The following is a 19,851-nucleotide window of genomic DNA, read 5'->3' as shown; positions in this document are numbered from 1 at the left end:
CTATGTCCCCGGCACGTGGGGCGGAGAACTCCACTTGCCCGCAAGCCAAGCAGCAAGAGAAGACCACGCCCCCGCCCGTCGCGCATGCGCAGCCTTCGCTGGCCCCGCCCCGTCCTATTCGGGCTCCCGCCTCTGTTCAGGTAGGGGCGGTATGCGGGGGAGGGGCGTCACCTGAGGGCGGGGCTCTCACGTCTTGGGGATTTATTGTTGGCGAACCCCAACTTCCGATACGGCCCGGAGCTGTTCCTGCAGTTCCGGAGACAATTCATGGGTTTTGGGGGCACCGAAGCGCTGCCCCTGACCAGCACAAGACCCCTTTCTATGGCGCCAGTCCTGTGGTCTCCGCACCTCTCCAGCTCCTGCACCCCCGGCCCCCGTGGTTCCCAGCCGCATAATCGCGTGTCCTGAGTAGCGTGAGGACACGGGGCTGGGCAGGTGCCAGGAACCCGCCGCCTCTCCTCCTCCCCCGCCCGCCGCCTGGCCCTCCCCTACCAGGCTGAGCCTCTGGGTGCCAGAAGCGCGGGGCCTCCGGGGGAATACGTGCGGTCCCTCGCTGCGCGTGCGCCTACGCCTTCTGCTCCAGTTGCTTTCCCAATTGATCGGAAAAGCCGGGGCATGTTGCCGGGGCCCTGGGCTGTACGATTGTGCACCTTCCCGCCCACGGGCTGCCCAGTCCCTCTGCTTGCGGCCCCTGCCAACGTCCCCCAGGTTGGAAACCAGACCCTGCAGCCCCCAGCCAGCCTGAAGGAAGCCCAGACTGACGTCGCAGGGTAATGGGGACCCCAGAGGTAGCTCTGTGGGGCCCCACCAGAGCTTAGCAGGGCTTTCTGTGTGACACCGTGGGACCTGAACTGGGGAGGTCCCCTTTGCTTAGAATTACAGGGGGCAATTGTAGTAAACAATTACATATATTATGTGCTAAGGATTGAGAGTTCCATGGATTGAGGCCCTCTCTAGAAGGCTTAGAAGTGGGGTAGATGGGGTATGTGTCTGACTTTGTGTTTTGCTGGGGTGGTGGTGAGTGGGTGTAGAAACTAACCTAGTGCCAAGTGCAGTGCCTGTCAACTAGTAAGTTAAGAAACCGTCCATGAATGAATGAGAAGGTTCTGTGACTGAGGGAGCAGGGCTAGAGAGGGCATCTCTGCTCATCCCATACCTGCCTCCCCTGGGCTCATGCAGACAAAAGTAATTAGGTTGAGCCTTTAATCAAAGCTGGTTTCACAGGCAAGCAGACATGATAGAGGAGGTAAAGGCAGAAATCCTGGGGACACAGGGTGCTGGCCTGACTCACAGGCATGCCTCCTTCTGGGACCTCCTCCACCCCCTACAGTTTGGCGATCAGTAATCTCTTGTTTTCTTGTCTCCCTCAGGACACTGGGTCCCCGAGGAGCCTCCCCAGGCTTAATGATTGTCCAGGAGGTGGCTATAAAGGGAGCCTGGGAGGCTCGGTGGAGGAGGGAGCAGAAAAAACCCAACTCAGCAGATCTGGGAACTGTGAGAGCGGCAAGCAGGAGCTGTGGTCAAAGGCTGTGCGTCTTGGCTGGTAGGGCCTGCTCTTTTCTACCATGGCAGCCCAGGGCTATGGCTATTATCGCACTGTGATCTTCTCGGCCATGTTTGGGGGCTACAGCCTGTATTACTTCAATCGCAAGACCTTCTCCTTTGTCATGCCATCATTGGTGGAAGAGATCCCTTTGGACAAGGATGATTTGGGTGAGCCCTGAAACAGCAGGGTGGTGGGCCTGGGGACACTGGGTGTTTGTGTACGGGCATGTCGTGTGGGTGGAGTGTCTGCGCAGTAGAAGCCAGGGGCCAGATAAAGAGGCTCTGAGATCCATGGATGTGGGTGCATGCAGGGCTAAGGAGGGCTGCTTATTTGATGTGTGTGGATGTGTGTGTGCATGCCCCTGGAGGCACTGTTTATTCTGAGAGTGTTTGAGGGGCTTCTGAGCATGGTTTTCACATCTGTTTGGGTCCATGTGGAGGCTTCGGGGTGAGTGCTGGCTACTGACACTGTGAACACTGGGAACTAAAAAGTTGGCACAATGATTTCATGTGGCCTGGCATGCTACCCTCGGGAGGGACAGGGTCCCTGACTCCAATCCTGAGCCCTTTGCCCCATGTTGGGTGGTGGAGCAACAGAACTGCTAGAGGCCTGGGGTTGGCATCCAGGGTGAGGTGGGAAATCCCATATGCAAATCCCAGGGATGGGGAGCTGCCATGTCCTGCTCCCTTTTTGTTCCCTGATAACTGTAGCTGAGAATCATGGGTCAGTCTGGGGCTAGTGCTGATGGTGAGGCAGGAGAAGTGGCAGAAGTAGTAGGGCCCCATGAGTGAGTGTCCGATTGCAGCGCAGGCTCCTCCTGTTCCTCTGGGAAGTAACCTGTCTCACCCCACTGAGCACCCCTACCCACCTGACCCCATGCCTTCTTCCATTGCTCCTGTGTTTCTTCCCTGGTCCCTAAACCCTAAATGTACTGTTCCCTGTTCCCCTCCCCTGCAGGGCTCATCACCAGCAGCCAGTCAGCAGCTTATGCTATCAGCAAGTTTGTCAGTGGAGTGCTGTCTGACCAGATGAGTGCTCGCTGGCTCTTCTCTTCTGGGCTGCTCCTGGTTGGCCTGGTCAACATATTCTTTTCCTGGAGCTCCACAGTACCTGTCTTTGCTGCCCTCTGGTTCCTTAATGGCCTGGCCCAGGGGCTGGGCTGGCCCCCGTGTGGGAAGGTCCTGCGGAAGGTGAGTGTTTCCAAAGAGCCTGTTTGGATTGTCATAGAGGACGCCTAAAGAGCATGTGGGAGCGCCTCTTCTTACCCACCACCTCCGTACCCAACCCAGAGCAGGTTCCTGAGCAGTTCCAGCTCCTATTGCTTGTCAAGATATTTTAGGAGGCTGAGAGTGGTGGGATCAGGTGGCAGAGGAGGGAACTGCCGTGCCAAACAGAAGCGCCCTCTCCCTCCTCCCTGTAATGTGAGCTTCTAGGGCTGCCCCACCTGACCCCACCCTCAACATGGGCGGTAGGCTGGACACCTATGTTGTTGCCCTCTGCCCCACAGTGGTTTGAGCCATCTCAGTTTGGCACTTGGTGGGCCATCCTGTCAACCAGCATGAACCTGGCTGGAGGGCTGGGCCCTATCTTGGCAACCGTCCTCGCCCAGAGCTACAGCTGGCGCAGCACGCTGGCCCTGTCTGGGGCACTGTGTGTGGTTGTCTCCTTCCTCTGTCTTCTGCTCATCCACAATGAACCTGCTGATGTTGGACTCCGCAACCTGGACCCCACACCCTCTAAGGGCAAGAAGGGTAAGCCCTCACCCAAGCCAGCCACTGGGGCACTCATTCAGCGGGCAGATTTTTGTTGAAGACTAGGCGTTTGCCTGGTCCTGCGCTAGTCAGTGGATGTGGGGGAAGGAGTGGTAACGAAGGCTGCATGGGGAGTGGACAAAACTCCATCCCAAGAGGCAGTTAAGTACTGGACAAGTGGCAGAGCCAGCAAGAACTGTGACTCACGTTATTTTCTGGCCTTTCCTCACAGCAGCACAGACTTCCCTGTCCTGGATAGATAGAATCATAAGCTTTAGTGGCTTGGACCTGTTTGATCCTGTTTGTCTTTCATTCATTGAGCTTGGTCCTTAAGTGGCTTGGTCCTCCCTGGTCCTGTTTCTCTTTCATTCATTGAGCTTGCAGCGGAGAAGGGGAGAGGAGAGCAGTGGGGTTGAGAGAATACCCTTCACGCTGATCCTGCCTGTGCAGATGGACTCTGCCCCTGTAACTGGTTAATGAATATTGGGGGCTCAGGTTGGGGAGAGCAGTCAGGGCAGAGCCTGACACCCAGCCTCTTCCTACCTCCAGGCTCCTTGAAGGAGGAGAGCACCCTACAGGAGCTGCTGCTGTCCCCTTACCTGTGGGTGCTCTCCACTGGTTACCTTGTGGTGTTTGGAGTAAAGACCTGCTGTACTGACTGGGGCCAGTTCTTCCTTATCCAGGAGAAAGGACAGTCAGCCCTTGTGGGTAAGATGAGCATGGGGACAAGGGTGGGCATAAGGAGCAGGAACCAATGCAGGGGATGGAAATTCAGGCCTTGCTTCCCTTTATCCTCTTAATTCGTTCCTTGAGGCCGGCCACTACTCAGGCAGCTATGGCCAGTCACCCATGGGAACCCTGTACCTCTCCAGGTTTAAGCCATTGTGGGACAACCCCAATGTGTAACACCCTCCCACCCTTCCCTTCCCTCTTCCTACCACAACTCCCCACTGCAGGTAGCTCCTACATGAGTGCCCTGGAAGTTGGGGGCCTTGTAGGCAGCATCGCAGCTGGCTACCTGTCAGACCGGGCCATGGCAAAGGTGAGCGGGCAGAAGGGACAGGAAGGAGAAGGGTCCCTTTCCGTCTTCACAGCATGGCTGGGACAGGCACTTGAGAGATGGGAGTCCCAGGGCACAGGCAGGTTGGCATCTGCTGGTTTAGACTGGGTGAGGAGGGAACGATTCCGGGCAGGTCTTAGCTTTCCTACAGTTGTGGAGGTAAGGCTCTTGGGAGAATTTTAACTGATGTGAAGGACAGCCAGAATATTTCTTAACTTAGCTATAGGTTTCTCCACAGCCCCAGGAAAACGGGCTGGGAACAGACTAGGTGCGCTCCCCAGCACGTGTCCTAGACCTGCCCCATGGGGGAGGAAGGGATGTTGTGGAGTTTGGCCTCAGAATGTAATGAGCTGGTCCCAGGGCCTCCCAGAGCTGCCCAGGGCCAAGAACTGAGGTGGGATTGCCAAAGACCTGTCAGCAGAGGCCCTGCTGTATCAGAGTCCAGGGATGGGGGTTCTCTGCCCTGTTCTGAGGGTGTGACATTGCTGGGACTGTATCCATAGGCGGGACTGTCCATCTACGGGAACCCTCGCCATGGCCTGTTGCTGTTCATGATGGCTGGCATGACAGTGTCCATGTACCTCTTCCGGGTAACAGTGACCAGTGACTCCCCCAAGGTAATTAAGAAAGGCCTGGCTCACGGCAGGGCACAAGGAGAGAAAGCAAGGGCCACCGACTCTCTCTTCCTCTCCTGGCTCTAGCCTGGGCCAGTCTTTTCTTTGCCTCTCAGATTCCCTTTTCAGTTCTGATTGGACCGTTCCTCTCTGAGTCTGGGTTCTCCTCCTCCACTCTGGGCCTGGTTTTCTTTTCTTCCCTGTGCTCCTCTAGGACGTTGCTTTCTGGACTCCGGCTCTTCACCCTCTTGCAGAGCTCACAGGCTTTACAGAGCATGAGGTGCCTTAAAGATATCTCTGGTTCTTCTCCTGGTCTGTCTTACCTTTGTCCTACCCCTTTGCCTTACCCCTAGCCGGTCCAGTTTGTGTGACTCCTGAGGACAGCCTCTAGCTCGGAGGGATGACTTCCGTACCTCCTTTCCTTGTCCACCTAGGTCCCTGGGTTTGCTCAATGTGGCATCTACTACTCTAGCTCTGTACTGTCAATTGTGTTGGGGAGTGGGAGGGAAAGGGTCACTTACTTACTGTCCCTTTATGACTACTGTTTGTTCCTGGGGACCAAGCCTTCTTCCTCGCTTTGGCGGGGTGGGCAGGCAGATCAGCTTTCCAACTCTGAATGCCACTCCACTCTGCCCTTGGCAGCTCTGGATCCTGGTATTGGGAGCCGTATTTGGTTTCTCCTCGTATGGTCCCATTGCCCTGTTTGGAGTCATAGCCAACGAGAGTGCCCCTCCCAGCTTGTGTGGCACCTCCCACGCCATTGTGGGACTCATGGCCAATGGTAAGTGTTACCTTCTAGAGTCTCTCCCTCACCCCCACCCGTGCTTTGCTTATAAACCAGTGAGAAGCTGGAGCTAGCACCACTGGCTTATGTTCATCCCCTTCCCCTGACAGTGGGCGGCTTTCTGGCTGGGCTGCCCTTCAGCACCATTGCCAAGCACTACAGCTGGAGCACAGCCTTCTGGGTGGCTGAAGTGATTTGTGCAGCCAGCACAGCTGCCTTCTTCCTCCTACGAAACATCCGCACCAAGATGGGCCGAGTGTCCAAGAAGGCTGAGTGAAGAGAGTCCAGGTTCCAGAGCACCATCCCACGGTGGCCTTCCCCCTGCACGCTGTCGGCGGGGAGAAGGCCGGGCCTGCTTGGCTAGCCCTGAACCTTTCACTTTCCATTTCTGCGCCTTTTCCCTCACCCAGGTGGCGCTGGAAGCTATCAGTGGCTAGTGAGGTCCCAGTTTCCCCGGTCTTATGCTCTATTTAAAGGTAACCTTTGGCCTTAGACTCCATTAGCTCCTATTTCCTGCCTTCAGACAAACAGGAAACTTCTGCAGTCAGGAAGCCTCCTGTAGCCTTCTTCTTTTCCTAGGCCCCATCCTGTCCCCGTCCTACCCCATCCCCACCTGAAGTGAGGCTATCCCTGCAGCTGCAGGGCACTGATGGCCCTTGACTTCTGCTGGGCCCTAAGTCCTCTCAGCAGTGGGCGACAGCTGTTGCCAATACCTCAGACTCCAGGGACAGAGAGGCGGCTGTCACTCTCCCTGTACTAGGCGCAGTTGGGTATAGGTGGGAAGAACAGATGACTTGTTAGAGGAGATTAAAACTAGATTTGATACTGAACACTGTCAGTGATTCATTTTTTCAAAGTGAGACAGCTTCCTTGGGAAATACTGTCGACACCTGCTCTTTCCACCCCAAAAGAGAAAGACTTCATTTCCCTGGAATCGGGAAGCTGAAGTGTAGATGGACTCCTTTAAAGCTCATGCCTCCTTTGCCTTCACCTGAACACTGAATAGTTCAATGACTATTTTAGAGATAAAGCTATTGGGTTGTGGACAGGTTAAATAACTTGATGGAGGGAGGAGGAAGTGTAACGGTTTACTGAGTGTGTAGTCAGAAAGCCTAGGTTCAAACCCATACTGTCAGTAACTAGCTTGGAAACTTTGAGGCAGAAAGTCTGCTAAATCTCGTCTGTAACAAAACGTACCCCCTGGACTTAGGGTGAAGATAAGTGAGATAAAGCAGGAATGCCTGACTGTAAATGCTTGATATATGTTCCATCGTCGTCATCATTTATTTTTATTTTATTTATTTTTTTGAGACGGAGTCTCGCTGTGTCGCCCAGGCTGTAGTGCAATGGCACAATCTCGGCTCACTGCAAGCTCTGCCTCCCAGGTTCACACCATTCTCCTGCCTCAGCCTCTGGAGTAGCTGGGACTACAGGTGCTCGCCACCTCGCCCGGCTAGTTTTTTGTATTTTTTTTAGTAGAGACAGGGTTTCACTGTATTAGCCAGGATGGTCTTGATCTCCTGACCTCGTGATCCGCCCATCTTGGCCTCCCAGAAAGCTGGGATTACAGGCTTAAGCCACCACGCCCGGCCCATCATCATCATCATAACAGCCACCACCACGGCCACCACCACCCCAGGACCCCAAGAAATCAGCAGCAATTCTGGGACTAGATCCAGTGCTCATGCTTCAAAATCTTATGTTCATTTATTTAATGAACACATACTTGTTATGTTTTTTACTAGAACATAATCATCTTCCCAGAATTCCCTCACCATTTTTGTCTCCCTTCCTTTACCTTTCCCCCAAAACCATCGATTAAGATAGAGAGTAAACACCAAGAACAAAGGAATATTTATTACAACATTTATGGACCTAGCTCCTCCAAAAATAAATCCATACAGAGTTGGAAAGTAAGACCATGGTATATACAGAAGGAAAGAATATAGTGTTAAGGCTCAGGAATCAGTTTTGTCTTCAGGATCAGCATTCTCCCATTTTCAAGCGCACTAACAAGGCTGCTGGAATTTCCACTGGAGTATAAACAGCAGTATTCCTTTTGCAGGAACTCTCAGAATTTGGGGGTCCATCACAGGTTCAGCCTATGACCCAGGTCCAAAAGTTCCAGCCTTCTCTGCCACCTCCAGGGCTAGCTTCAGGTTCTGGTCAAAGAGCTCACACCTAAACCAGGCCCAAGGTGGGAAAAAAAGCGTGAGGCCTGAGGCCTTCTCCCCACTTAAGCCAGGGGAAACTGCTTGAAGAACAACATATATTATGGAAGGCTGAGGTGGGTGGATGAGCTGAGGTCAGGAGTTCGAGACCAGCCTGGCCAACATGGTGAAACTCTGTCTCTACTAAAAATACAAAAATTAGCTGGGCATGGTGGCAGGCGCGTGTAATCCCAGCTACTCTGGAGGCTGAGACAGGAGAATCACCTGAACCCGGAAGGCAGAGGTTGCAGTGAGCCGTGATCGCACCATTGCACTCTAGCCTGGGTAACAAGAGTGAAACTCTGTCTCAAAAACAAACAAACAAACAAACAACAACAACAAAAAAAAAAACAAAAAAATGGCATAAACCCCAAGGAAAGACTGTTTTCTCTAAAGAGTCACCCAGGCTGGAGTGCAGTGGCACAATCTCAGCTCACTGCAACCTCTGCCTCCCAGGTTCAAGTGATTCTCTTGCCTCAGCCTCCAGAGTAGCTGGGATTACAGGTGCATACCACCACACACGGCTAATTTTTGTATTTTCAGTATTTTTAGTAGAGAGGGGGTTTCACCATGTTGACCAGGCTGGTCTCAAACTCCTGACCTCAAGTCATCTGCCCGCCTTGGCCTCCCAAAGTGCTGGGATTATAGGCGTGAGCCACCGCACCTAGCGACTGTCTTATTTATTTAGAGATACTGTCTTGTTCTGTTGCCCAGGCTGGAATGCAGTAGCACGAGCATGGCTCACTGCTGCCTTGACCTTCTGGGTTTAAGCAATCCTCCCACCTCAGCTTCCTTAATAGCTGGCACTATGGATGTCTGCCACCACACCAGGCTAATTTTTTTTTTTTTTGTAAAGATAGGGTCTATGTTGTCCAGACTGATCTCAAACTCCTGGGATAAAGTGATCCTACCCCCTCCGTCTTCCAAAGTGCTGAGATTACACACGTGAGCCACCGGCCTGTCCTTCTATCTTACTTAAAAGTAATACTCAGCCAGGCGCAGTAGCTCACGCCTGTAATCCCAGCACTGTGGGAGGCCAAGGCGGGTGGATCACCTGAGGCCGGGAGTTCGAGACCAGCTTGACCAACATGGTCTGAAACCTTGTCTTTACTAAAAATATGAAATTAGCCAGGCATGGTGGCACATGCCTGTAATCCCAGCTACTCGGGAGGCTGAGCCAGAAGAATCGCTTAAACCTGGGAGGCGAAGGTTACGGGGAGCCAAGATCGCGCCATTGCACTCCAGCCTGGGCAACAAGAGCGAAACTCCGTCTCGAAAACAAACAAAAAAAGTAATACTCTACTATGCTTCAACTAACTTTGGACGGAGCACACAGGGAGGGGCAAGGAGGCTTGGGGTAAAGAGGCTTTAACCAGTATCTGGAAGTGGAGCCACTTACCTGATGGGCATTTCTAAGGAGTAGAATGGATTCTTAAGGGCAAAGTCTGAGTAAATCTCATAAATCTTTCGGAGAAGAGAATCTATTCCAGCTTGCCTAGGATCTGCTAGAACCACAAACTTGATCCCTGGAGAGAGACCAAGAATGGTTACCAAAGGGTAGACACTGGAGCAAATAGTGTCATCCTGTATTTGTACAGCACTTTCAATTTTGCAAAACACTTTTATAAGCCCATTTTAATTTTATTCTTTTTACCACATAATGCAAGAAAGGCAAGACTTTGAATCTACCAATGAGACCAGAGAAGTGAAGTAACTTTATTATGTCACCCACCTGATTAAGACCAGGCTTTGAGTTCTAGCTCCACTACTTACTAACAGTTTTGAAGTCCCTCAGCAGAAACATTGCCAGGCAAGGGACAAACTCAGGCAGTTTTCAATAAATTAAGGGGGTGAAGCAATGACACTTGCAATCCAAAGGTCATATCCATTTGGCTTTCACATTTTATTTTGGAAAGACATTTAACACCTTCCAAAGTACATGCAACAGGACTAGCATTAAGGTGAGTTTTATCTGAACACCAGATAACCTGTGCTGAACATGCTGGGTGGCATGGACAAAATCAGTTTCAGACTAAATATTGGTTTTGTATTCGCAAAACAAACAGATGTGTCTGCAGAATTGTGCCAGGAAGGTCAGGCACGGTGGCTCATGCCTGTAATCCCAGCACTTTGCGAGGCTGAGGCAGGTGGATCACGTGAGGTCAGGAGTTTGAGACCAGTCTGGCCAACATGGTGAAACACCCTCTCTCCTAGAAAAATACAAAAATTAGCTGGGTGTGGTGGCACACACCTGTAATCCCAGCTACTCAGGAGGTTGAGGCAGGAGAATTGCTTGAACCTGGGTGGCAGAGGCTGCAGTGAGCCAAGACATTGCCACTGCACTCAGCCTGGGCGATAGAGCGAGACTCCATCTCAAAACAAAACACAAAAACCCCACAAAAAATTAGCTGGGGGTGGTGGCGGGCATCTGTAGTCTCAGCTACTTGGGAGGCTGAGGCAGGAGAATTGCTTAAACCCAGGAGGTAGTGGCTGCAGTGAGCCAAGATCATGACACTGCACTCCGGCCTGGGTGGCAGAGTGAAACTCCATCTCAAAAAAAAAGAATTGTGGGCCGGGCGCGGTGGCTCACGCCTGTAATCCCAACACTTTGGGAGGCCGAGGCGGGCAATCACCTGAGGTCGGGAGTTTGAGACCAGCCTGACCAATATGGAGAAACCCCGTCTCTACTAAAAATATAAAAATTAGCTGAGTATGTTGACGGATGCCTGTAATCCCAGCTATTTGGGAGTCTGAGGCAGGAGAATCGCTTGAACCCAGGAGGCAGATCACGCCACTGCATTCCAGCCTGGGCAACAAGAGTGAAACATCTCAGAAAAAAAAAAAAAAGATAATTGTGCCAGGAAAAGTACACCCCCTCTTCTTGCTTACCAAAGGTGTCTTTGGTCAATCCCCTCCTCCCACCTTCACCACACTCCTCTGGCCCACCTGGAGATGCAAACTTGTCAGTGTCTCTTCCCCACCTTCTCCATCACACTCCTCTGGCCTCCGTGGAGATGCATACCTGTCAGTGTCTGGTAGCAGTGCAGTTTGAATGTGTCTGTCTCCAGCATCTCAATGCCTGAGCTTCCCTGTTCAGGAGACAGCTGGGAGCCGATGGCAAAGAGCCTATATGCAAAGAAGGCAAAGTTGCTCTAAGGCAGGAGTGCTTCTCAAACTTCCACTGACGTGTCCCTATTTGCTGAGGAGTTAACATTATGGCCTGGGACAATCAGGAGAAGTAGTGTGAACTGTCTGGCAGTAGTGTGAAAATTTTTAAGTTTATTTGAATTCTGTGAATATTTTACATTCACACTTTGTTTTAGATGTAGACATTTTACATCTAAAACTTCGGATAAAATGATTACTCTAGGAATGTGTGCCACGCTTACTAAGCTTGTGCTTTTAAGCAAAAGCTGGCACATCTGATACCACAATTGAGAGCAGGAAAAGATTTTTAAAGATCATTTAGTTAAACTGGCTTTCTTTAAATATGAAGAAACTAAGGCTCAGCGAAGAGAAGTTGACTTTAAGTAAGATGACACCTCGGCCTGGCGCGGTGGCTCACTCCTGTAATCCCAGCACTTTGGGATGCCGAGGCAGGTGGATCACCTGAGGTCAGGAGTTTGAGACCAGCCTGGCCAACAGGGCAAAACCCCGTCTCTACTAAAAATACAAAAATTAGCTGGTCCTGGTGGCGCGCGCCTGTAATCCCAGCTACTCGGGAGGCTGAGGCAAGAGAATCGCTTGAAACTGGGAGGCAGAGGTTGCAGTGAGCCAAGATCGCGCCACTGCACTAAAGCCTGGGTAACAGAGCGATACTCCGTGCTCCCTCCCCCCCAAAAAATGATGACACCACTGCCACTATTACCTAAAAGCTAGATCTCGATCGGTTGCGTTTTTCATAACCCCAAAATGACGATTTAAGAAAAGGTAGACAAATTACAAGCGCTGCCGTTCAGGAGACGGGGGACTTACGAGTGGAACATGGAGGCCAGCATGAGCTTCTCATTAGAAGTGAGGCGGGGCCGGCCAAATCGAATGGACACCGGGTAATTAGCAGGGTTACCCAGATACTCCAGCACCTCTTTCCCGTCGGCCGTGTACTTGCCGTTCACGTCCATGCCATTGATGGCCAGCACTGCATGGCCCACTGCAGAGGTGAAGCTAATGGTCAGCGAAGCTGCAGCCCCGGGATTCCGCCGCGGGGACAAGGGACCCGACACCACTCCCTTTCCCCCAGCCCCGCACCTACAACCAACCCACTTCCGCAGCCCTGGGGCCCCCCCCCCCCCCCCCCCCCCCGTCCCCGGCCCGAGCCTAGCCCACCTCGGATGCCGTCCCGCTGGCCGAAAGCAACCAACACACGCTCATCGTGTAGCTTGAGCAACAGATCCAGCGGGTAACTGAAAGTTTTCTCAGCCTCAGCCCGTGGCGCGTAGCTGTCCAACTGGTAAATCAAGCCGCCAGCTTTGTTCACCACATACACACTAAAAATCGCCATCACTGCCGCTGCCGCTCGGAAACTGTCATTCGGCCGCTACCCGACCGCCCCTCCCCGGAAGCGCATCACAGCACTTGCCCCCGGCCCCACCCCAGCCTCCTCCCCCTCCCAGGCCCTGCATGCGGCCACCTGCGGCGCCTGCGCATTGGGAGCGACACGCTCGGGCATAAGTAGTACCGGAAAGTTAGTTGCCGAGACCTGGTGGATTGTTTTCCGTTTATCAGTGCCGGAAAACAGTACTACAGTACTGCGTCACAAGTAGCCCAGACTCCGACAACCTGGGGCGGTATTTAGGCGGTGCGGCTTGGGAACTGGAATTCACTTCCTGTCTTCCTCCTGAGGCTAGAGAGCGAGCGCTTCACCGTGGGACTTCCTCCGCCTGGCTCCGCCTCTTGCCCCGGAAGTACTCACAACGGACGGAGGTTTCTGAGCCCGTTTCAGAGCAGCGCTTCCTTTTTGTCCGACATCTTAGCAGGTCTGTGGTGTCCGTTGCTCTTCTCCGAGCTTCGCAATGGTAAGCTTCAGGGGTATGAACTCGCCGGGGTCCTTGGGTTTGAGGACTCACTGGGGAGAGCCTTCGGCGGGAGTGCTCCTTGGCCTGCCGGCCTTGGTTGCAGGGCGGGCGCGGTTATTGCTTCGCCCATGTGCTCGGGTGGTGGAGTTTGCGGGGGCTGAGGGCACAGTATTAGGGGAGTTTGGGGCTACTTGAGGACCTGGTTGCTTTCCCGCTGCCCTCCTACAGCCGCCCAAGGACGACAAGAAGAAGAAGGACGCCGGAAAGTCGGCCAAGAAAGACAAAGACCCAGTGAACAAATCCGGGGGCAAGGCCAAAAAGAAGGTAGGAATAAGATCCCTCAGAGAAAGTAGGGGTGCCCTCCCGTAGCCTTCTGGTAATAGGTAACTTGTATAGCAATTGGTTTTTGAGGTGTAGTTGAGGTGTAGATTTCTTTCTTTTTTTTTTTTTTGAGACGTAGTCTGGCTCTGTCGCCCAGGCTGGAGTGCAGTGGCCGGATCTCAGTTCACTGCAAGCTCCGCCTTCCGGGTTCACCCCATTCTCCTGCCTCAGCCTCCCGAGTAGCTGGGACTACAGGCGCCCGCCACCTCGCCCGATTTTTTTTTTTTTTTTTTTTTTAGCAGAGACGGGGTTTCACCGTGTTAGCCAGGATGGTCTCGATCTCCTGACCTCGTGATCCGCCCGTCTCGGCCTCCCAAAGTGCTGGGATTACAGACTTGAGCCACTGCGCCCGGCCTCAGGTGTAGATTTCTAGAGTAAAAATGTGAGTTTATCCTCCCATCACCACTCGTTTTTTTTCCTAGTTTCCTTTAGGATCATGAAAATGAGGACAGTGTGTAAAGTGTCTGCCTCTGTGCCTGCCGTGTTATTTTTAAGTGATCTAGTGGGGCTCGGCCCCTGTTCTGAAGCCCAAACACCTGTCGGGTTTTTTTTGTTGTTGTTAGTAATGTGTAATTTATCTTTGATGATGATGGAAGAGATTTCTCTGACGCAGATTACTCGAGAGGGAAAGGGTGCTTCTGCCAGAAATACTAACTTGTTTCTGTTTTGTTTTGGTGAGCAGAAGTGGTCCAAAGGCAAAGTTCGGGACAAGCTCAATAACTTAGTCTTGTTTGACAAAGCTACCTACGACAAACTCTGTAAGGAAGTTCCCAACTATAAACTTATAACCCCAGCTGTGGTCTCTGAGAGACTGAAGATTCGAGGCTCCCTGGCCAGGGCAGCCCTTCAGGAGCTCCTTAGTAAAGGTGAGGGGTGTATCCTACATGTGTGCTTTTTGTAGGGTAAATTTTCTTGACCACGTTAACCATCTTCAGTGATTTTGCTGGAAAAGCAGAACTAAAAAAAGCATAGCTTGACCATTGACTGTTAGTAATGTAATTCTGATGTCTTACTACTGAGATGAATTCTTAGGGTTCTTAGCCACTTTTGTGCTGGTGACCCTGTGGCAGTTTGGTGAAGCCCAAGGATCTTTTATGTTTCAAGTAAATGGATGGATGCATAGAATTACAGGGACAACAGTTTTTGAAATAAATAGATTACTATTTTAAAACAATTTTGAAAATGTTGAAAACCTTTATGGTAAATATTTTGATGTATTAAATTTTAAAACCAGAAATTTAGTATGGTCTACTCAGTAGTATGGTTTGATTGCCATAATTCCACAATAATAAGGCTCAGCTAAATATAGTGACTGAACATCTGTAATTCTAGCACTTTGGGAGGCTGAGGCGGGTGAATCACTGGAGGTCAGGAGTTCAAGACTAACCTGGCCAATATAGTGAAAACGTGTCTCTACTGAAAATACAAAAATTAGCCGGACGTGGTGGTGCATGCCTGTAATCCCAGCTACTCAGGATGCTGAGGCATGAGGATCGCTTGAACCTAGGAGATGGAGGTGGCAGTGAGCCGAGATGGCACCACTGCACTCCAGCTTTGGTGACAGAGCAAGAGACTCTCAAAAAAGGAGGGGGGTGAGGTGGAAGATAATGGGCCCCTAATTTAAAGGAAAAGTAAAGATAGATGATCGTTAAAAACTGTAGGATTCTCTTGTTACCAAACGTCAGATTAATAAGCAGGTGCAGTGATACCCTTGTATTTTTCGCTACTTGGGAGGCCAAGGGAGGTGCAGTGGTATCCTTGTATTTCTAGCTACTTGGGAGGCCAAGGCAGGAGGATCATTTGAGCCAAGGAGTTTGAGTACATCCTGGGCACCTTTGAGAGACCCTCTTTTTTTTTTTCCTTTAAATAGAGATGCTGTTTTGCTATGTTGCCCAGGCTGGTCTCCTGGGCTCAAGAGATCCACCTGTCCAAAGTGCTGGGATTACAGGCATGAGCCACTGCACCTGGCCAAAACAAAAACCTTAATAGTGTGTTTTGTTTGTTTGTTTTGAGACAGTCTCACTCTGTCGCCCAGGCTGGAGTGCAGAAGGGGAATCTTGGCTCACTGCAACCACCAACTCCTGGGTTCAGGCAGTCCTCACACCTCAGCCTCCCAAGTAGCTGGGATTACAAGTGCGTGCACATGCCCCGCTAATTTTTTTATCTTCAGTAGAGATGGGTTTCACCATGTTGGCCAGGCTGGTGTGCAACTCCTTACCTCAAGCTGTCTGCCCGCCTTCACCTCCCAAAGTGGTGGGATTACAAGCATGAGCCACCGTGCCCAACCAAAAACCTTACTAGTTTCTATTATAGCATCTGTTAAGCATCTCATCCTACTATCTTCTCTCCCTAGGACTTATCAAACTGGTTTCAAAGCACAGAGCTCAAGTAATTTACACCAGAAATACCAAGGGCGGAGATGCTCCAGCTGCTGGTGAAGATGCATGAATAGGTGAGTAGGAATGCAGGGGCTCGTGGTGTAGGAGGTAGATACAAAGCTTTATGGTTCTGATCCTTTTAATTTTTTTTTTTAACAGGTCTAACCAGCTGTACCTTTGGAAAAATAAAACTTAATGAAATCAAATGAATGAGTATGTCTGTTTCCTAAGAAAGACAATGATAAAGAATTCGGTGGAAAGTAGGGGTTTGTTGACTTTGCTTTTAGCCTCATGGTAGTTGGTAGAGCTTGATCAGCTTTTTTCTGTATGTGACTGCTTCATTGCTGCAGCTTCAGTTTTGAATTGATGTCTGAAAGGAAATAAACAGTTAACAGGATGAAGGGTGATATCTCCAAAAAGGAGGTTGGATGGGTAGGTTGGTGACCTGGCACTGAACACACATACCTGGACTGCCAGCGGCGTCCATTATTCCAGACGCGGCCAAAAGAGGGCAGCCAGCCTGCGCTGGTCCTGGAGCTGTGATCAAAGTTGGCCCCAACTCGGTCTGGGGGGAGTTTTTTCAACTTCTGTTTTTCCTCTGTGCAATGGTAAGAAAGCAGTTTTTTATTTTTCTTTATTAAAGAATATAGAGATGGGGTCTCACTATGTTGTTCAGGTTGTTCAGGCTGTTTACAAACTTTTGGGCTCAAGTGACCCTCCTACCTCAGCCTCCCAAAGTGCTAGGATTACAGCCATGAGCCATCACACACAGGCAAGGAAACCGTTTTTGAGTGTGAAGATTTAGAAGACCCTCTCTCGAATTAGTTTACTTACTTTCTTTAAGAAATTCTTCATAGGATGGTCCTATTTCTTGGTTCCCACCGATGTATTCATCTTGCATCATCCAGGGAGGTGTGGCACCTGAAAAAGAAATAAAGGCTTTTTTTTTTTTTTTTTTTTAAATCTTCAGGCTATTGTGAAGCATGTCCTAGCTGTTAGCTCACCTCTCCTAATTAAGAGCTAGAAATGTCTAAAAGCAAAGCCCAGGAATTCTGGAGCTTAGGAAGAAGGCCCTAGGCTAATTTAAAGCCATGTACCCCATATGTGATAGTCATTTTAAAATGGCTTTGAGGCATAATTGACATAAATGATACACATTTAAATTTGGTGACTGTTGAGTGAAGCCATTACAATCAAGACCCCAAACATCTGCCTCTAAGTATCACTGCCCCCATTAAAATATTTTCCTGTTCAGGCAATCAGTGATCTTTCAATTGCTTTATTGGTTTGTATTTTTTAGGATTTTCTGTGTGTGGACATTGAGTGGGGTCTGGCTTTTTTTGTCTTTTTTTGAGAGGAGTCTTACTCTAGCCCAGGCTGGAGTGCAGTGGCACATTCTCAGCTCACTGGAACCTCAGCCTCCCGAGTAGCTGGGAATACAGGTGCGCACCATGACGCCCAGCTAATTTTTGTATTTTTAGTAGAGACAGCGTTTCATCATGTTGGCCAGGCTAGTCTCAAACTCCTGACCTCGTCATCTGCCCACCTCGGCCTCCCAAACTGCTGGGATTACAGGCGTGAGCCACCGTGCCGGCCAGGTCTGGCCTTTTAAGATTAATCTGTGTTGTATGTATCAAAAATTCTGTCTTCATCCTGGAATACTATTCCGTTGTTAATCCATTTGCCTGTTGATAGACATTTGAATTGTTTCCAATTTGGAGCTGCTACAAATAAAGCTGTTCTGAAGATTTGTGTACAAGTCTGTGTAGACAGGCTTTCTTTTCTCTAGTTAGGAGTGGAATGGCTGGATAGTATTGTAGGTGTATCCTAAACTGTTTTCCGAAGTGACTATTACCAGTTTACATTTTAAGCAGTAGTGTATGAGGGTTTGGTTTTTCTACATTGCCAAACACTTGGCACAGTCTTTAATTTTTGCCATTCCAATACATACATAGTGGTATTTCACTGTGGTTTGCATTTCTCTAATGACTAATGATGAACATCTATTCATATGCTTTTATTGGGTTGTTTAATATCAAGTTGACAGTTCTCCTATATTCTGGATACAAGGCTTTTACCAGATATATATGCTTTATCTTGGCCAACTTTATTAAAAAATATATATATATATATCTCCCAGGGTTTTAAAAACTCTGCCCTGGACCTTACCTGAGTAGATGTTACCAACTCCTGGTATATCCTGTAGTTGGAAATGGGAAAAAAAAAATGCTAGTTAAAGTCTAGCCATGATTTAAAAAAAAAAAAAAATCCTAGAAAAGATAGACAAAGCACACTTCAAAAGAGCTGGGTGTGACTGCTGCCAAAATGCTAATTCTGCACTCCAGCTGATGTTAAACTTTGCAAGCACAGTAAGTCATTCTTAAGAGAGCCCTGTCCTTAGGAAGCTCACAGTCATAACAGTGGAGATGTCCGTAAGTAGAGTGGCTATTACATGCCAGGTGAGCAAAACCTTCCCCTCACAGCATACATATAATTGGGGAACAGTATTAAGCACAAGTTAGGTAAATTACATTTGCAACTTTACATGGTGCTACATCCACTTGAAATAGAGATAACCTATTCAGATAAGCCATTTATGAAAAAGTGACATTTGAGCTAACAGTTAAAGGAAGGTAAACTTTAGGTGATAAGGGAAGGAAAGCATGTTTTAGGCAATGGCAACTGTAAAAGCGCAAAGCAACACAATCAATACAGCTGAAGTGTAGAGTAAGATCATAAGTGATATGATGATTTTCTGTTTGTGAGGCAGGATTGAAGGGGGAGTAGAAATTGTCCAAAGGCTGAATAGAGGCAGACAGATGTTTAAAACTGACTGCTTGTCGACAGGATATGGGAGATGGAAAAGGAAAGGATCTGCATCTAGTGAGGAAAAGGAAAGGATCTGCATCTAGTGACTGGAAATACAGGAGTGGTGGAGGTTAGTTTCAGATGCCTATGGGATATTTAAATATAAAAGTCCTGTGTTGAGTTGGAACTATGAGTTCTACAGAGGGCAAGATTTAGGAGTTGGCACTCCTAAGTGGCAATACATGTGAATAGGATCCCTTTGGAGGGTGAGAAGTCTGAGAACACTACTAGGGAACAGTGAAGTAAGAAGGAAAAGCCTGCAGTGGAGACAGCAGTGGCTAGAATAGGTAGAAAATCAGAAGAGGGGTCCTGAGACCTGAGGGAGCATTGGCCCTCTTCTGGCTTGCTTATCCTTTGTACCTGATGGCCAATGAATGTCAGAGATGGTCCTATCTCCATCCAGTCAAGCTCTGGAGCTGGTGGCAGGTCCAAGTTTGAGGGCTGCTGTGAGCTGGAAGCTACTTGGCTGAAAAACATGAGCCAGGCTGGCAGATGAGGTCCTTGAGCCATGAGGGTGGTAAAGATTAGATCTGTTTCCATTTCCCGGCCAAAAGGTTGCAGAATGTTCTAAGATGTCAAATTCCCAACAAGAGATTGTCTAACAGTCTTACCTGTTCATCCCTTTCCAGCTTCTAGGTGCTGAAGAGCCCTCTTCTGGGTCTGGCACTGCCTGAGGCTGAGTTTGATTCAGGAAAAATAAATGTGTCTGGGATGCTTAAGAGCCTGCCTAGGCCATGCCTCCACCCTCCAGACCCCAGTATCACAGGAAGGAAACAAATTAGCATATGGAAGGTACTGCTCTGCCATCTTTTACAGACTCTTCCCTCCCTCCCTCCCAGCCCTGTCCACATATTCACTGACTAGGCCTGCCCCCTTGTGCACAGGTAAGGGAATTCAAGCCAAGCAGATGAGAGTGCAGTCAGAGTTCTCTTAGAAGCACTTTTTCATGGCCAGGTGCAGTGGCTCACGCCTATAATCCCAGCAGGCTGAGGCAGGTGGATCACCTGAGGTCAGTTCAAGACCAGCCTGGCCAACATGATGAAACCCCATCTCTATTAAAAATACAAAAATTAGCCAGGCGTGGTGGTGACACCTGTAATCCCAGCTACTCAGGAGGCTGAGGCAGGAAAATTGCTTGAACCTGAACCTGGGAGGTGGAGGTTGCAGTCAGCCGAGATTGTGCCACTGCACTCCAGCCTGGGTGACACAGTGAGACTCTGTCTCAAAAAAAAAAAAAAAAAAAA

At 49.9% G+C, this 19,851-nt stretch overlaps 4 protein-coding genes across 9 annotated transcripts in view; 2 read left to right on the top strand and 2 right to left on the bottom strand.

Moving 5' to 3' along the window:
* The first annotated feature begins 82 nt into the window (after nt 1-82).
* SLC37A4 (solute carrier family 37 member 4) lies at nt 83-6,585 on the top strand. 4 transcript variants are annotated; one of them, XM_023208416.1, is made up of 9 exons: nt 83-140; nt 1,371-1,713; nt 2,504-2,736; nt 3,054-3,297; nt 3,847-4,005; nt 4,254-4,339; nt 4,861-4,974; nt 5,614-5,752; nt 5,866-6,585. In XM_023208416.1, exons 2-9 carry the CDS (start codon nt 1,566-1,568, stop codon nt 6,030-6,032), a joined length of 1,290 nt encoding a protein of 429 aa, XP_023064184.1. In that variant the 5' UTR covers nt 83-140; nt 1,371-1,565; the 3' UTR covers nt 6,033-6,585. The 4 variants fall into 4 exon arrangements, with proteins under 4 accessions (XP_023064184.1, XP_023064185.1, XP_031789672.1 ...); XM_023208417.2 differs by having other exon boundaries at nt 131-770; XM_031933812.1 differs by lacking the exon at nt 83-140 and adding an exon at nt 152-788.
* A 1,002-nt stretch (nt 6,586-7,587) lies between these two features.
* On the bottom strand, nt 7,588-12,852 carry TRAPPC4 (trafficking protein particle complex 4). Of its 3 annotated transcripts, none has more exons than XM_023208414.2 (6): nt 12,596-12,852; nt 12,292-12,412; nt 11,941-12,115; nt 10,988-11,091; nt 9,365-9,491; nt 7,588-7,936 (listed from the first exon to the last, which is right to left on the bottom strand). In XM_023208414.2, exons 1-6 carry the CDS (start codon nt 12,632-12,634, stop codon nt 7,858-7,860), a joined length of 645 nt encoding a protein of 214 aa, XP_023064182.1. In that variant the 5' UTR covers nt 12,635-12,852; the 3' UTR covers nt 7,588-7,857. The 3 variants fall into 3 exon arrangements, with proteins under 3 accessions (XP_023064182.1, XP_023064180.1, XP_023064181.1); XM_023208412.1 differs by having other exon boundaries at nt 12,292-12,452; nt 12,596-12,627; XM_023208413.2 differs by having other exon boundaries at nt 12,292-12,851.
* Nucleotides 12,567-15,945, top strand: RPS25 (ribosomal protein S25). The gene is made up of 5 exons (XM_023208415.2): nt 12,567-12,980; nt 13,209-13,304; nt 14,044-14,227; nt 15,715-15,813; nt 15,899-15,945. Exons 1-4 carry the CDS (start codon nt 12,978-12,980, stop codon nt 15,807-15,809), a joined length of 378 nt encoding a protein of 125 aa, XP_023064183.1. The 5' UTR covers nt 12,567-12,977; the 3' UTR covers nt 15,810-15,813; nt 15,899-15,945.
* Nucleotides 15,883-19,851, bottom strand: part of CCDC84 (coiled-coil domain containing 84) — a 15,404-nt gene continuing 11,435 nt past the window's right edge. The window contains exons 6-11 of the mRNA XM_023208411.2: nt 19,219-19,283; nt 18,968-19,073; nt 17,909-17,939; nt 16,574-16,660; nt 16,205-16,337; nt 15,883-16,109 (exon numbers count right to left, since the gene is read on the bottom strand). Of these exons, the coding sequence (XP_023064179.1) occupies nt 16,052-16,109; nt 16,205-16,337; nt 16,574-16,660; nt 17,909-17,939; nt 18,968-19,073; nt 19,219-19,283 (480 nt within the window). The 3' untranslated portion in view covers nt 15,883-16,051. The remainder of the gene's footprint in view (nt 16,110-16,204; nt 16,338-16,573; nt 16,661-17,908; nt 17,940-18,967; nt 19,074-19,218; nt 19,284-19,851) is intronic.

Source organism: Piliocolobus tephrosceles, chromosome 13 (genome assembly GCF_002776525.5).
Source record: "Piliocolobus tephrosceles isolate RC106 chromosome 13, ASM277652v3, whole genome shotgun sequence".
Lineage (NCBI taxonomy): Eukaryota > Metazoa > Chordata > Mammalia > Primates > Cercopithecidae > Piliocolobus > Piliocolobus tephrosceles.
The sequence above is the reverse complement of the archived record's forward strand: the minus strand, read 5'-3'. Positions and strand labels throughout refer to the sequence as shown.

Bases quoted from the DNA above. Each gene is read 5' to 3' on its own strand.
- TRAPPC4 (XM_023208412.1), bottom strand. The intron at 9,492-10,987 runs GTATGCATCTCC...GTCTCTCTCCAG, and splicing joins CTGCTACCAGACACTGACAG to GGATCAAGTTTGTGGTTCTA. The intron at 7,937-9,364 runs GTAAGTGGCTCC...GGCCTGGTTTAG, and splicing joins TCCTTAGAAATGCCCATCAG to GTGTGAGCTCTTTGACCAGA.
- SLC37A4 (XM_023208416.1), top strand. From the start codon at position 1,566: ATGGCAGCCCAGGGCTATGGCTATTATCGCACTGTGATCTTCTCGGCC. The intron at 3,298-3,846 runs GTAAGCCCTCAC...TCCTACCTCCAG, and splicing joins ACCCTCTAAGGGCAAGAAGG to GCTCCTTGAAGGAGGAGAGC. The intron at 4,340-4,860 runs GTGAGCGGGCAG...CTGTATCCATAG, and splicing joins CAGACCGGGCCATGGCAAAG to GCGGGACTGTCCATCTACGG.
- RPS25 (XM_023208415.2), top strand. The intron at 13,305-14,043 runs GTAGGAATAAGA...TTTGGTGAGCAG, and splicing joins GGGGCAAGGCCAAAAAGAAG to AAGTGGTCCAAAGGCAAAGT. The intron at 14,228-15,714 runs GTGAGGGGTGTA...TTCTCTCCCTAG, and splicing joins TCAGGAGCTCCTTAGTAAAG to GACTTATCAAACTGGTTTCA.